Source organism: Lissotriton helveticus, chromosome 5_1 (genome assembly GCF_964261635.1).
Source record: "Lissotriton helveticus chromosome 5_1, aLisHel1.1, whole genome shotgun sequence".
Lineage (NCBI taxonomy): Eukaryota > Metazoa > Chordata > Amphibia > Caudata > Salamandridae > Lissotriton > Lissotriton helveticus.
In genome coordinates this window covers 1,193,003,015-1,193,015,921 of record NC_136065.1, presented here as the reverse complement: position 1 = coordinate 1,193,015,921, position 12,907 = coordinate 1,193,003,015, and the positions used below count along the sequence as shown (strand labels likewise).

Here is a 12,907-nt window from a genome sequence, read left to right as displayed (position 1 = left end):
GTGTCTGTAGGGTATCATGGAGATTGGCTGCAAACATTTGTCCCATGGGGTCGCAACCATAATCACTTACCCACGGTTGTGAAGACCGTACAGCAGAAGAAAAGAGACCCCAGGAAGCTCCACTGAATCTGCGGGGTTTTGTTCCATTCCATCTTAAAGTGCTTCATCAGGTTCACGGCCTGCACTGTGAAGTTCTGCTTTGGACTCAAGGATGAGTTTCCTGCTACAATAAAAGAGCAGAATGTTGGGTGATTGTAAGTGACCTTTTGTAACAGGGTTCTATCAAGTTTTAATATTGTTCTGACAAACTATTGTAACAAAAACATTGACTACCACAATACTGTGAAGGTAAATATAGTTTTACTATAACTTCACATCTAAATACCTTGAAGATATATTTCTTCAATGTAAGTTGATGTGGAGCTAAGAAGAGTAAATCTACTCTTACCTACATTATTATCTGGCAGTTTCTGTAAGTTCTCCACATATGACAATGGGGTCATTTAAACTGAGGTGGAGTACTTTGCTCATCAAAGTGACGGTTTGCCCACTCTATTTAAAGTTGAGTAAACCATCGTGTTTCTGCCGATGATCCCCACGCTGAGTCTACCAGCAGAATCTTTACAATGACGGCCCTAGGCACATGGTACTGTTGGAATAAATGCATGAAAAACATCTATGTATTTGGGGCGAAGAGTCTGGTGCCCTTTTTTCCACAGCCGGATTGGGAACAGAAACCAGCCCTGGCACATCCTCTCGACCGGTCCCCAGAAACAAAACCAGTCCACATGGGTAAAAAATCAGCCCCCACCCTTCCGGCACACTGGGAAAATGCCTGGTGCCTGCTACAGCCAGTCCGACCCTGCTTTTTTCTGTTCAGGACTGACAAGAAAAGTGTGGCAGTCCCGAACAGAAAAAAAGAAAAATGAGCGCCACATCCTTGTAGAAAACTCCAATGGTGTTAGGGTCATTATTAAATTGTCCCACTTTGGAAGTGTCTTTGTTAATAACAAAGAAGTTTGCTGAGCGACTGCTTGACGTATGGCAGCCACTCAATAAACTGGCAATGCCTATAAAGGAGCTGTAGAGAAATCTCCGCCAGGCACAAATGTCTAAATGTGGTGGATGGTAATCCACTCTGGTTGGCAGAGACTATAACCCCGCCCCCGGTCAGACAGCAGGCAACATGCCAAATCTCTAATTAAGCCCCCATGTCTTTAGACAATCCACAATTAAACAGAAGCACAATCCTGTCACTTTTTTAAAAAATATATTTTATTTTGCATTTAAAAAACAGAAAGGGCAGTGTTAAAAAACAAAACACTTCATCAACAGCAGACAAAAGGTGCAATGGTAAGTTCGTGTATATAGCATAAAGTGCAAACGAGTCAAAAGCAGAAATATTATGCAGCTGACCTTTCATAAAGCATAGGCATACAATACTCAGATGGTGCAAATAGCAAAAAAGTGCGAGTGCATAACCAATCCATAATGAATCAAGGCAGTGTATTAAAACAGACCAGGAGCAGAGATATTCCTCGACTAAAAGTTCAAGGGACATGTAGATTGCAGGTGCATGGGAAAAGCGTCAGTGAGTTATACGGCTTAGTAAACATAACATGCCTATCCTGCAAAGAAAAAAGGACATGGTACATTATTTTGCCATGTTGATATTATGTAAGAACAGCCAAGTTCGATCTATAGTACCCATCATCCAAAACATGGGCTTCCAGATTCAGGGGGGGAAACAGAAATGTAGTTAGAAGGAGCATATGCAGTTAGCAGAAGACGCAGAACAACTATTGGTCAGAGGGACCTGGGGCTTCCCCGGTTAAAGTGAAAACTAGTCTGCCCAGGACAGACCCCAGCTAACCGAGTCCATTCCCTGCGCAGATCTAGAGTACACTCTCCATCCACTTAGTAATGGTCACCAGATCTAGCACCCCGTATCTGTGCCTTCCGCCCTTTGCACTCATACAGATTAAATTCCATGTTATATGTTGCCAAACACCTGGACCTCCAGTCTGTAAATGTTGGGATCTCTGAGTTAAGCCAGCCTGATGATACACATCCGAGCAATTGCCAAAGTGATGAATACCATATACAACGCTTTCTTTAAAGACCCAGTGCCAGCAGTGCCAAAGACCCCCCCTAATAACATCATCAAAGGAGTCATTTGAATCTGTTTCCCAATGATCATCCTGATGAAGGTACCAACATCCCATACAAAGGGCCTAGTACAGGACATGAAAAGAACATGTGCACAATTTCGGCCTGAACTGCCCCACACCGATGGCAACTGCCATTGGATCTCTTATCCCTTCTATGTAACATAGCCGGGGTCTAGTAAAGAACAAATATGGTCTAAAATGTTGACTTTTCAACCCCACTGTCAATAATACTTTGCTACCAATATCCAATGATTCCTGAAGTAGTAGTCCTTCTGCCCTGAGTCTGGTTTCCCACTTCATGTTTTGGGTCTCCAAGTCATCAGACAGCTCTTGTAATAATAGACTATAGATAGCACCAATCCTGCCCCCCTTATCAATGGCGTCTACTAGGGGGACATGGCTGACCGAGAATTGGTTCTTGCTCAACTTACTTAGCAAACCAGAATCTGACGATATTTAAAAACATGGTCCTCCTTAACCCATAGATTTCTTGAAGCTCATACAAAGAGTACAGCTGCCCCTCCTCATAAAGATCTCCCAAAGCAATAATACCATTCAGTACCCACCTTCTGCCAACTATGTCATGAAATACAGAGGGTAAGGTCGGTGAGCTCCATAAGGGTGTATAGCTATTAACTCTGGTGATACCATCTCTCTTCTTGATTTGTCACCATAGCCTATATGCCTTTTGTAGAATCTTAAACTCAGTCTTTTTGTAATAGCTGATTCTATGTTTTTCAAAAGGCAGCCGTTGGCCTCAGTCCCCAGTATTATCTCATAAATTGATGGAGCTTCCGCTATTTTTTAACCATGTTTCCTACCCGTAATCAGAATGCCAATATGTTGTAGCATGCAGGACCAATATTAAAATGTAAGGTTGGGAATGGCCCATACCCCACAAACTTTGGGGAGTACCATATATTTAGAGGCCCTACTCACTCTGCTTTTATGGGGCAATGTGGTGGTCGTATGAGGATGGTCGAGTCAGCCCTTCTCCCCCTCTGGCTCAATGCGGACTCTAGCCTGCTTACCGCTCCTCCTCTTGGCGGGTGATGGATGCAGGGTTTGCAGCATTCAACTGCTGACAGTTTTCTGTTCCTAGTGTGTTCCCCGATGCCTGGATCAGAGCTGGTCTTTGCCGAATTACAAGAACGCTGACTTTGTGGGTCCTTAATTGCAAGGTGACACCTTTCTTTGACATGGATCGCCAGGGGAAACAACAGGACACATCACTAGTGCGGGCCCCATGCTGGTGGGCTGAGTGTGAGGCCCTGGGCAGCTGCCCACGCTGCCCATGCCTAGCACCGGCCCTGGAGGCCACAACAACAGTGAGTACTTCAGGTGTTGTGCAGCCAGGTCTGTTGTATATTAGAGAGAATCGGGATGTGGGAAAACCGGCTGAACCAGTACGAATCGAGGACACTAGCTAGGTAAGGAGGCAGGAGTTGAGCAGTAAGGTTACATCAGCGCATAGTGGCAGAGGTGCACACAATTCAGGGGCACTTTTGACATCACAGGAAAGGTGGGGGAACAGGTAGAAGCTGAAAAGTTCTGTGAGGTGCCATCGGGTGGAGGCTTTGATGATCCTGTGTTGGGCTTGAAGGGTAAACCCGACAAGGGTATACTAAGTAGAGCCATTGAACAACGCAGAAAACTGTCAAGCCAACCCACTGATAGACTTTGATACAGTGGAGCACTTTTTTCTCCCTTTTTGATCAATCGGACTGCTCAGATGAGGATGTAGAATCCCTGGGAGATTGCCATAGAAGGAGGGCACAGGGTAGTGCATCAAGCAATAGGGGCAATCCTAATGGATGAGGTGAGAAGCCAGTATCCGAAGCAGCTGGAAATGAGGCCTCCCTGATTGTCAAGAAAAGGAAACCTCAGCATGAGGCTAATAGTACGGCTAGCACAGGGGATGGATTAAAGTGGGACTATTCAGATGTGCTCTGCCTTGAAGATAATATGGTGGGTGATAAGGGCCTGGGGGGTCAAATCACCCGGATGTGGCCACATTGGAAGTGATTTATCAAGGCATTATGGTTCATTGAGAGAAAACCCTGACAGACAGATGCAGGGCCAAAACTGTCAATAGGAAGTTACAGGGGGCAATGCGTAGAGTTGTCAAAATATGTGATTCCACTCAAAGAATGGCAGAGGTGGAGAATAGAGTGGTCACCCTGGAGACCGAGGGAGCAATTCATGAGTAAAAGGCAGAGGTATTTGAATCACAAATGACTGACGCCAACGGGAACCTAGAAGAATTTGAGAAAAGGCTTAGGCACAATAGCCTCAGGGTGCTGAGTGTTGCAAAAGGAGCTGAGAGACCTGACTCGCGAAAATACATAGTATAGCTGTTTAATGTCACCTTCCCAGAACTGTACAATTGGAACTGGGATTTGGGGATCCAAAGAGCCCATAGGTTTCCGTTTAAACAAGAGCCTCACCATCTGCTGGATCGGGGCAAGCCTATTGCAATTCTGGGGTTCTTTGGGAACTTTTTATTTAGGCAAGTATTTTTAAACTTGCCCTCCAAGAGCAGAATCACACTTATGATGGATGCTCATTTTTTATCAGGGCTGACTTTTGCCATTCCACTGTGGAGAGGCGGTGGCGTTTAAGGCAATTGATACAGCCCTTTCAGAATAAGGGGGCTTAAGTGATTCTGATGAATCCTGCCATCTGAAGGTCATCAATCAGGACAGGGCTCACTTTTTCACCTCGGAAATTAACGCAAAAGAGTTCCTTTGAATTTATCATTCGGGATATCTGGTCTGGGAAGTTACAATTTACGATTTCTTTGATGATGGCTGATGTCAGAGTATTGCTCATAAGTCTGGATAATTTGTATGTGCTGAAATAGTGCTGATTGATGATTGATGTTTCCTCTTGGCTATGAATTTGTGATTTACACGCTCTGACGGGATGGGGCAAAACAGGCTTTATACGGGTGGCTGTTGTTTGGAAATTGTATACAGAGTCAGACATAGGAAGGAGGGCACCTTACCATCTACGGACCTGGATTGTCCAATTGCCCCTGGTGGTTGGTTGGGGGATAGGAAGGGGGACAAGATGCTGGGGGAGAGGGTTTGGAAGGGGGTCAGGTAATGGAGAGGGGCTCTGAGGTTTGGTGGAGGGGCAGGGCACAGGATTGTGATACTGTAGCAGACAAAGGCAGTGCGTTAGACTCACAGCAAAAGGGTACTGAGTTTGATTCCTTTGCATATCTTGTTTTTGGAACAGAGCAGTCTGGTCGCTTTGGTGGCATGCTAACAGATAGATGCCTCACTAGGTTTAGCTCAAAGGGTTTGCTCAAAAAATGTTGGAATGGGTGATAGTAAATTACGCATTTGTTCGATCAATGTGTGTGGCCTGAATGATAGGGCTAAGAGTGGTAGCCTGGCACATGGCTTGAGGTTGATGAAGCCGGATATAGTATGTTCTCAGGAGATGCACATTCCTTGGGGTAAGAGAGGACTCATGTCTGACCTCAGGTTCTCACTTCCGGGTTGTATACAACAGGTTTTAACATCTAGGAGGTAGCCATTCTTGCTAATAAGTCTAGTTGTTCGGTAGTTCAGAGCTCTACCGATAAGCTGGGTCTGTTTGGAATGCCATACGGGAGGAGGATGGTTTACGTTATGTTCAGTTTATAGGTCAAATTTAAATGAAGATGATATTATTGACTATTTGAATATTGAACTGTCAACTTGGCCATCCCTTCTTATTAATTGTGGGGAGTTTAACAAAGCAAACGGACGGAGCGCTGCAATCTTTTAGACACTCACCGCCAGTCACTATTAGATCTGGGTTGAATCCATCATCATTCTTTAGAAGACTTCGCCACCTCATTTCAGGCCCAGCCATATGCAAAGAGTTTAACATGCACATGGAAGTTAAGAAGGATTCATCTGGCCCAAATTATATTCCAGTAGGAAACCATCGGTATTGAGGGCAGTTCATCGGATGGTCAAAGATCATGGGCTTGTAGATGTATGGGACAAACTAAAAGCTCCAGACGCCAGGAACACTTATTTTCTTATTGCACAATAAATTAGTGCACTTGGGCTACTTTTCTGTTTCCACTGTACTCAGTGGCTGGTTTGCAATCGAGAGATACCCCAGGGCCCTATCGGAACATAACCCACAGGTATTGGAAGTCTTGATTACTGGTTTCGTTGAGCCTTGCGCTACTTTTGATTGAAAGCTTCTGTCTAATACATGTATCTAGATTAAATGTGTAAATGGGTAACTGAATTTTTAGCTATTAATAGGGGTACTGTCACAGATACCATGGAGTTGAACACTTTAAAGGCCGGATGCAGGGGTGAAACTTTAAGTTATGGCTTATATCAGCAAAAATAAAGATGCATTGAGATTCAGGATTTTATTAAGAACTTTCACTATTAGAGGAGCTCTATACTAAATTACTGATAGCACTGGGGTTCAACAAAAGATTGCAGCGCTAAAGGCTAGAAACACACAATATTTTAGCAGCGAGATCACTGCTAAAATCACAATCACAAGTTGAAATTCTATGACTATGAGGAAAATGCTGGACCTTACTCGCATTGCATATTAGACAAAGGGAGATCGAAAGAGACATTGAAGCCATACAGGACACCCAAGGGTGTAACTTTAACTCCCCAGCAGATATAATTGGGGTTTTAAAATAATTTTACGAGAATTTGTACACAGAAGATACAGCTCCTCCCCAAGGATATTAAGTGTAATAGAGCTCTGCTTAAGCAGGAAGATCAGGCCACTCTGGATTTACCAATCTTTTCTGAGGAAGTAGTAGAAGCAATTAATTCACTAGTTTCCAGGAAAGCCACAGGGCCAGATAATCTATCTCTTGAGCTTTAAAAGGCCATATATATTGAACTTCAGCAAGATATGCTTTCAGTTTTTCTGAAAGCATAGGTTGGAAGATCTCCTTTTTGTGGCAATCAACCAATATTATCGTATTTAGAAAGAAAGGCAATCCCCTTTAACCCCTTAAGTGCTGCCGTCGGCCAACGGTCGTCACGGGCACTACCTCCCCAGTGCTGCGCACGACCGTTGGACGTCCAGTTCAGCACCGGATAATGGACAGCGCAGCACTGGGGAGGTTTGTTTACTAGCTTTAAAGGGGTTAAATCTAGGGTAATATAGACCGATCTTCTTGATATTGCTAAAGTAACTAAGACAGAAATGGGTCTGGTATTATTAGAGGCTGAGTAGGCATTTGAGCAGCAGGGTGTTTGGCCCCAGATTTATTGAAGCGGTACAAAAGGGGCTGGTGATGAACGGAGCATCTGAACCAATCAAACACTCACACCCAGTCAACAGATCTGGGTTTAATCCATCACCGTTCTTTAGCCCACTATGCCACCCCAGTTCAGACATGGCCATGTGCAAATCAGTCTGACCCTGTGCCTCATGGGAACAGTCCAGCCCGAACTGCCAAGCCACGCCTTCCCTGGACCAGAATCAAGCTTCCTAGGACCAGTTTCTGGCATTCCAGACGTCTTCAGCCAGGCTTGCTTGAATCCAGTGGCAAAGTGAGCAAGGGACTCACGTCTGAGCATACCCTGCCAACTTATGGCGAACAAAGCGGTACAACAGGGGGTGGTGACGGACGGAGCATCTGAGCCAATCAAACACTCACACCCAGTCAACAGATCTGGGTTTAATCCATCACTGTTCTTTAGCCCACTCTGCCACCCCAGTTCAGACATGGCCATATGCAAATCAGTCTGACCCTGTGCCTCATGGGAACAGTCCAGCCCGAACTGCCAAGCCATGCCTGGCAGAAGACGGCTCTAATGCCAGAAACCGGTCCTAGGAAGCTTGAATCCAGTCCAGGGAAGGCATGGCTTGGCAGTTCGGGCTGGACTGTTCCCATGAGGCACAGGGTCAGACTGATTTGTATATGGCCATGTCTGAACTGGGGTGGCAGAGTGGGCTAAAGAACGGTGATGGATTAAACCCAGATCTGTTGACTGGGTGTGAGTGTTTGATTGGTTCAGATACTCCGTCCATCACCACCCCCTTTTATACCGCTTTGTTCGCCATAAGTTGGCAGGGTATGCTTAGACGCGAGTCCCTTGCTCACTTTGCCACTGGATTCAAGCAAGCCTGGCTGAAGACGGCTGTAATGCCAGAAACCGGTCCTAGGAAGCTTGAATCGGTCCAGGGAAGGCATGGTTTGGCAGTTTGGGCTGGACTGTTCCCATGAGGCATAGGGTCAGACTGATTTGCATATGGTTATGTCTGAGCTGGGGTGGCAGAGTGGGCTAAAGAACGGTGATGGATTAAACCCAGATCTGTTGACTGGGTGTGAGTGTTTGATTGGTTCAGATGCTCCGTCCATCACCACCCCCTTTTGTACAGATTTATTAAGGCCATTAAAGGACTCTATTAGGCCCCCAATGCAAAATTACAAATGATGGGGATGGAATCGGAAAGAATATTGATTAACAGAGGGACAAGACAAGGGTGTCTGTGTTCACCATTGTTAGTTCTCCTATATATTGACCCCTTTATTACGCTTTTAGAGAAGAACCCACAAATCTGCCCTGTGGTGGCGAACCAGGTAGAATATACAGTGATGGCTTCTGTGGACGACATAGTGGTGGCCACAATTCTACCAAAGTTGCTATATTTGTTCAGAGCCAGCCCGTTGGAAATCAGAAAATGTTGGCCGACTAAATTTGAAAGTCTGTGTTTTAGTTTTGTTTGAGAATCCTGGCACTTCTTATTGTCAATATTTAGTTGGATTCCAAAGTCCTAATCCAGACAATAGGACAAGCTGGATAATTATTTAACATCATCCAACACGTGTTTCAGGGAGAATGTTTCTTCAAGGCTTATTACTCTTTCTTTTCAGTACAAATCTTCTGATCCCTAATGGTGTACCGATTATCGCCATATGTCATCATAGATCCCTTTTCCATCGTCCTAATAATGGAAAGCATAGACTCGTTGAAATTTCTTTAAACTATTGTCTCAACTTCTATAGATTTTTGTGGTTGAATTTACAGAGATCTGACCATGATCGGTGCTCTATGAATTGAGAATAACTGTCAGCCTCTAATCTAAGCCTCAGCTCCTACCTCACTCCCTTAGTCTCTTAGGTTCATTTGAGCGCATTCCTCCGAATTCATTACAATTAATAACTAGTTCTGTTGTGTTTAGTCAGGTTTTAAGTAAAAGTGACAATGATCTGCCACCCCCACCAAACCTTTTCCTTACTGGAGTACTTTGGAATGTCTTCCTCCCTGGCAGGAGAGGTTTTGTATTTGTTTAACTTCTGTGTACAATTCATTTATTTTGTAATGTAAGTCCTTGCAGTGAGAGTATGACACACCCAAAGAGCAGTTTTGTTATTTTCATGGAAACTGCTAAGTAAACCACTTTCTTGACCTTTGAGCTTTGAGTACTGTGTTTCCCGCTTTCGAACACGTTCCCAAAGCAAACATTTAATGGCTGAGTGCATAAAAGCATTAGCTGAGCATTGAATGTTGCAATACAGTGCACTGTTGCTATACTGCAGAAGTCTTTAACCCCTGGGGTTCCGTGGCTGCATTCTCAGGGAGCGCACAAACCTCTCTCTAAGTACTTGTAAATGACCATGGCCTGGGAGCCAACTTTGTCTATTTGGTGCGTTTCCAAACAGTCTTCCTTTCCATGCAGGGTTGAAGGGCTTAAAAAACAGAAGTGGGAACTGCAATCCCTTCGACTGTGATTGGGGTCAAAGACTTAACTAACAAGCATTGGCATAGCCAATAGGTCTCGCCTTTGGGACCATATAAGTGGTTAGCCATGCAGCACAGAAGCTGCGTGTTTACCAACATTAGAAAGAAGACAGAGCAACCAGTCACATTTCGTTTAATAGTGCTTGTTGCTCTGGACACATTTTTGACCAAATGTGCTTGAATTTTTGCGCTTATAAATTGATTTAAATTGTAATTATAACATATTCAGCTTTTTTATTTAAGGTAATTTATTTCCATGAGTAAGTGGTAAATCTGGCCCCAAATTTGCAAACCAGGATGTGCAATTTGCACACCAATTAGTTTTGAATGGGTACGAAATTTGTGATGCCAACTATGTACTATTGATCACATTATAAATTGTACATTCTCAGGGATTTACAAAACAACCTGCTTGAATATTAAGTAGGTAGGTTGCATGGTGTCACCACCTGCGAATGCTTGTTTCATTTTGGGATTATATCGGTGCAGTGTGCAGTGGTCTTCTGAGGCTGTCCAACATGATTACCAAAGAGGACGCTTTCCCTACAGGAACCATCATCGATCAGTACCTGATCAATGGCTTGCAAGCGCAACAGTGGTTGCAATACATTCCACTGCTGCTCTCAAATGGGAGGGAGCACCCCTTACACGCCCTTTACTGTGTTTAGCAGCACAATCTTTGTGCAGTAACTGGAAATCTCAGCAGAAAGATGACTGCACATGCATTCCTGATGTCAAAATAGGGACCCCCACACTGCATGCTTAATAGCAGAGCAGAACTTAAGAAGTTTGACTATACTAACATTAGAGATGAAAACGTACAGCAATGCTATCCCTGCACAACAGGAAAACGGGACTGCAGAGCTGGCCCTGGCAGACCCAATGAACATGACTCAGCCTAATAATGCTCAATAAAACAGCTTTGAATCAGGAACTTGCAGTTAAACACAGATGTCAACCGCATGTGCTCAACCCACTGGGCTGTCTCACTCTTTGTGGAGCTATGGCTCAACAAGTACTCAAAACAACATGGCATATGCTGGTGAATTTATACATCCACTCACAGCGTACCAAAGTTGTACCTGTGCCATTCTTTGGCCGAGCACACAGAGTAGTTTCCACTGTGCACTATAACGCCTCTGCATCACACCACATGGGATTAGATCATGTACAGTGATGTGTGAATGGGACACTGATAAAGCTGCTTCACATATAAATATACTCTGAATAACCATTACTGAATGCTGTTGTGTCTTGTGGTGAGACGAACAGGGGTACATGTGAGTGCTTTAGAGTTGCCTGGGTGCCTTTCTTGTATTGGGGGTCTGCGTAAAAGTTCCATCGTAGGGGAGTCTTTGTCCCCTCGGATGACAGAAGTGCCCCGAACATGCCCAGATAAACTATGCAGATGTAAGTCTTCTTTGTTCATTCCACCAAAAAGAGCTGAAACCAGGACGTTTCCACCTCGTTGGTAAGGGGCACTCAGGTAAAGCCCACCAATACCTCTGAGCTGAATTTGCACGATATAAATAAATGAACCCCCCCACCCCTCAAAAAAAAACAGGAGAGACCGGGCAAGGCTGGGAGGAACAACAACATATAGTGGACAACATGAGGGAGGTGCGAAACCTAAACAAGCAACTCTTTCCTCCAAAAGCAAATTCTACAGGGCCCCACTTAGACGGCTGGGCTCCGGAATTGGGCAGGTATTTCGGGTGCCCGGGTCCTGTGCTGAGGCCCAGCGCCAGAGGGAGAAGGAGAGAGTGGATCTGATTGACTCCAAGCTGCTGGGCATTGCACTGAGTGGCAAGCATTGGAGTGTGATCCCTGCAGATGTCTGTTATGTGTGATCAGATGAACAAAGAACTGAATCCTGATTGGGCAGTGCGGAATAGTGACTAGTGTATGTACAGTGCTGCGAGGTACCGTTGTGTAACAAAAAAAGTACTTTGAATATGAAATTAATTATTTTAAAATTGTTTTGCACACAGTATACAATAGGCTGCCACAAAATAATTTAGTACCCTAGAATGATGTTAGGTGGACTTATATCCACTCGACACAGTCTCGTAAACGGGACCGACCGAACTCCGGTCAGTGGTCCGGACCGCCTCATCATGATGCGACCGAACACTGTTCAGTCACATACTCCCATTCCTCTATGGAAGTTTGTGTTAAGGGCATAAACCGGCCGTAACACAAGCTCCCATAGAAGAATGGGAGTCTGTGTTCATCCCTGCACCGTGTGGCAGGCATCTCAGGGTGCATGTCACATTGTGCACAGATGAACAGGGGGGCACCATAGGTGACCTTCGGCCCCCAACAGGAGGTTGCAGAGGCAAGGGGGCCCTGCTGGGTACCCACATACTTGCTCTCCGATAGGCTTTCCATGTCGATGAACTTAACATGGAAAGCCTGCCGTAGATCAAGTATTGTAAGCCCAAGGGCGGAAAGGCCACCCTTTGGGATTGCGGGCCAGCCTACGACTGGCCGACGCACTCCTTGAGCCCATCAAAAGCCAGCTCGAATGACCAGCCGGTTTAATTTCCAACCGCCAGCATTGTAATGCAGAGGTAGGAAAGTAAACCGAGATGCAGCCCGGTAAGGCTCTGACCAAAAGTCGGAGCCTTTCTGGGCCGCATCGTAATCGGCCCCATAGTGTTTAAAATAAAAATAAGTCTGTTCAAAGTATATATTTTAGTAAAAGGTAAAATGTACATAGTGGAGTAGCGATTACATTTATTCTTCATTTTAGCATTCCCTTCTAACATTGCATTTTTTTAAGATGATGGTTTGAATATGTTTTTTATTAACATGAGACATTATCAATTATGCATGTATTTTTGGCAATGTTGTTGGTCTATAGTCTGCATTGTTAGTTCCAGTAACATACACATTTGAAACTGATGTCCTTGCTTGTTATGTGCTCGTAGGAGAAGACTCTCTCTTCCAGACTAAGTAAAATTGTATTCTGTGTCTCTTGCAGAATGCAACAAT

General features: G+C 44.6%; 1 protein-coding gene across 1 annotated transcript in view; it reads right to left on the bottom strand.

The window, feature by feature from the left end:
* KCNK18 (potassium two pore domain channel subfamily K member 18) overlaps positions 1 to 12,907 on the bottom strand; it is a 142,339-nt gene that overhangs the window by 75,916 nt on the left and 53,516 nt on the right. The window contains exon 2 of the mRNA XM_078641191.1: positions 71 to 220. Coding sequence (XP_078497317.1) covers positions 71 to 220 — 150 coding nt within the window. The remainder of the gene's footprint in view (positions 1 to 70; positions 221 to 12,907) is intronic.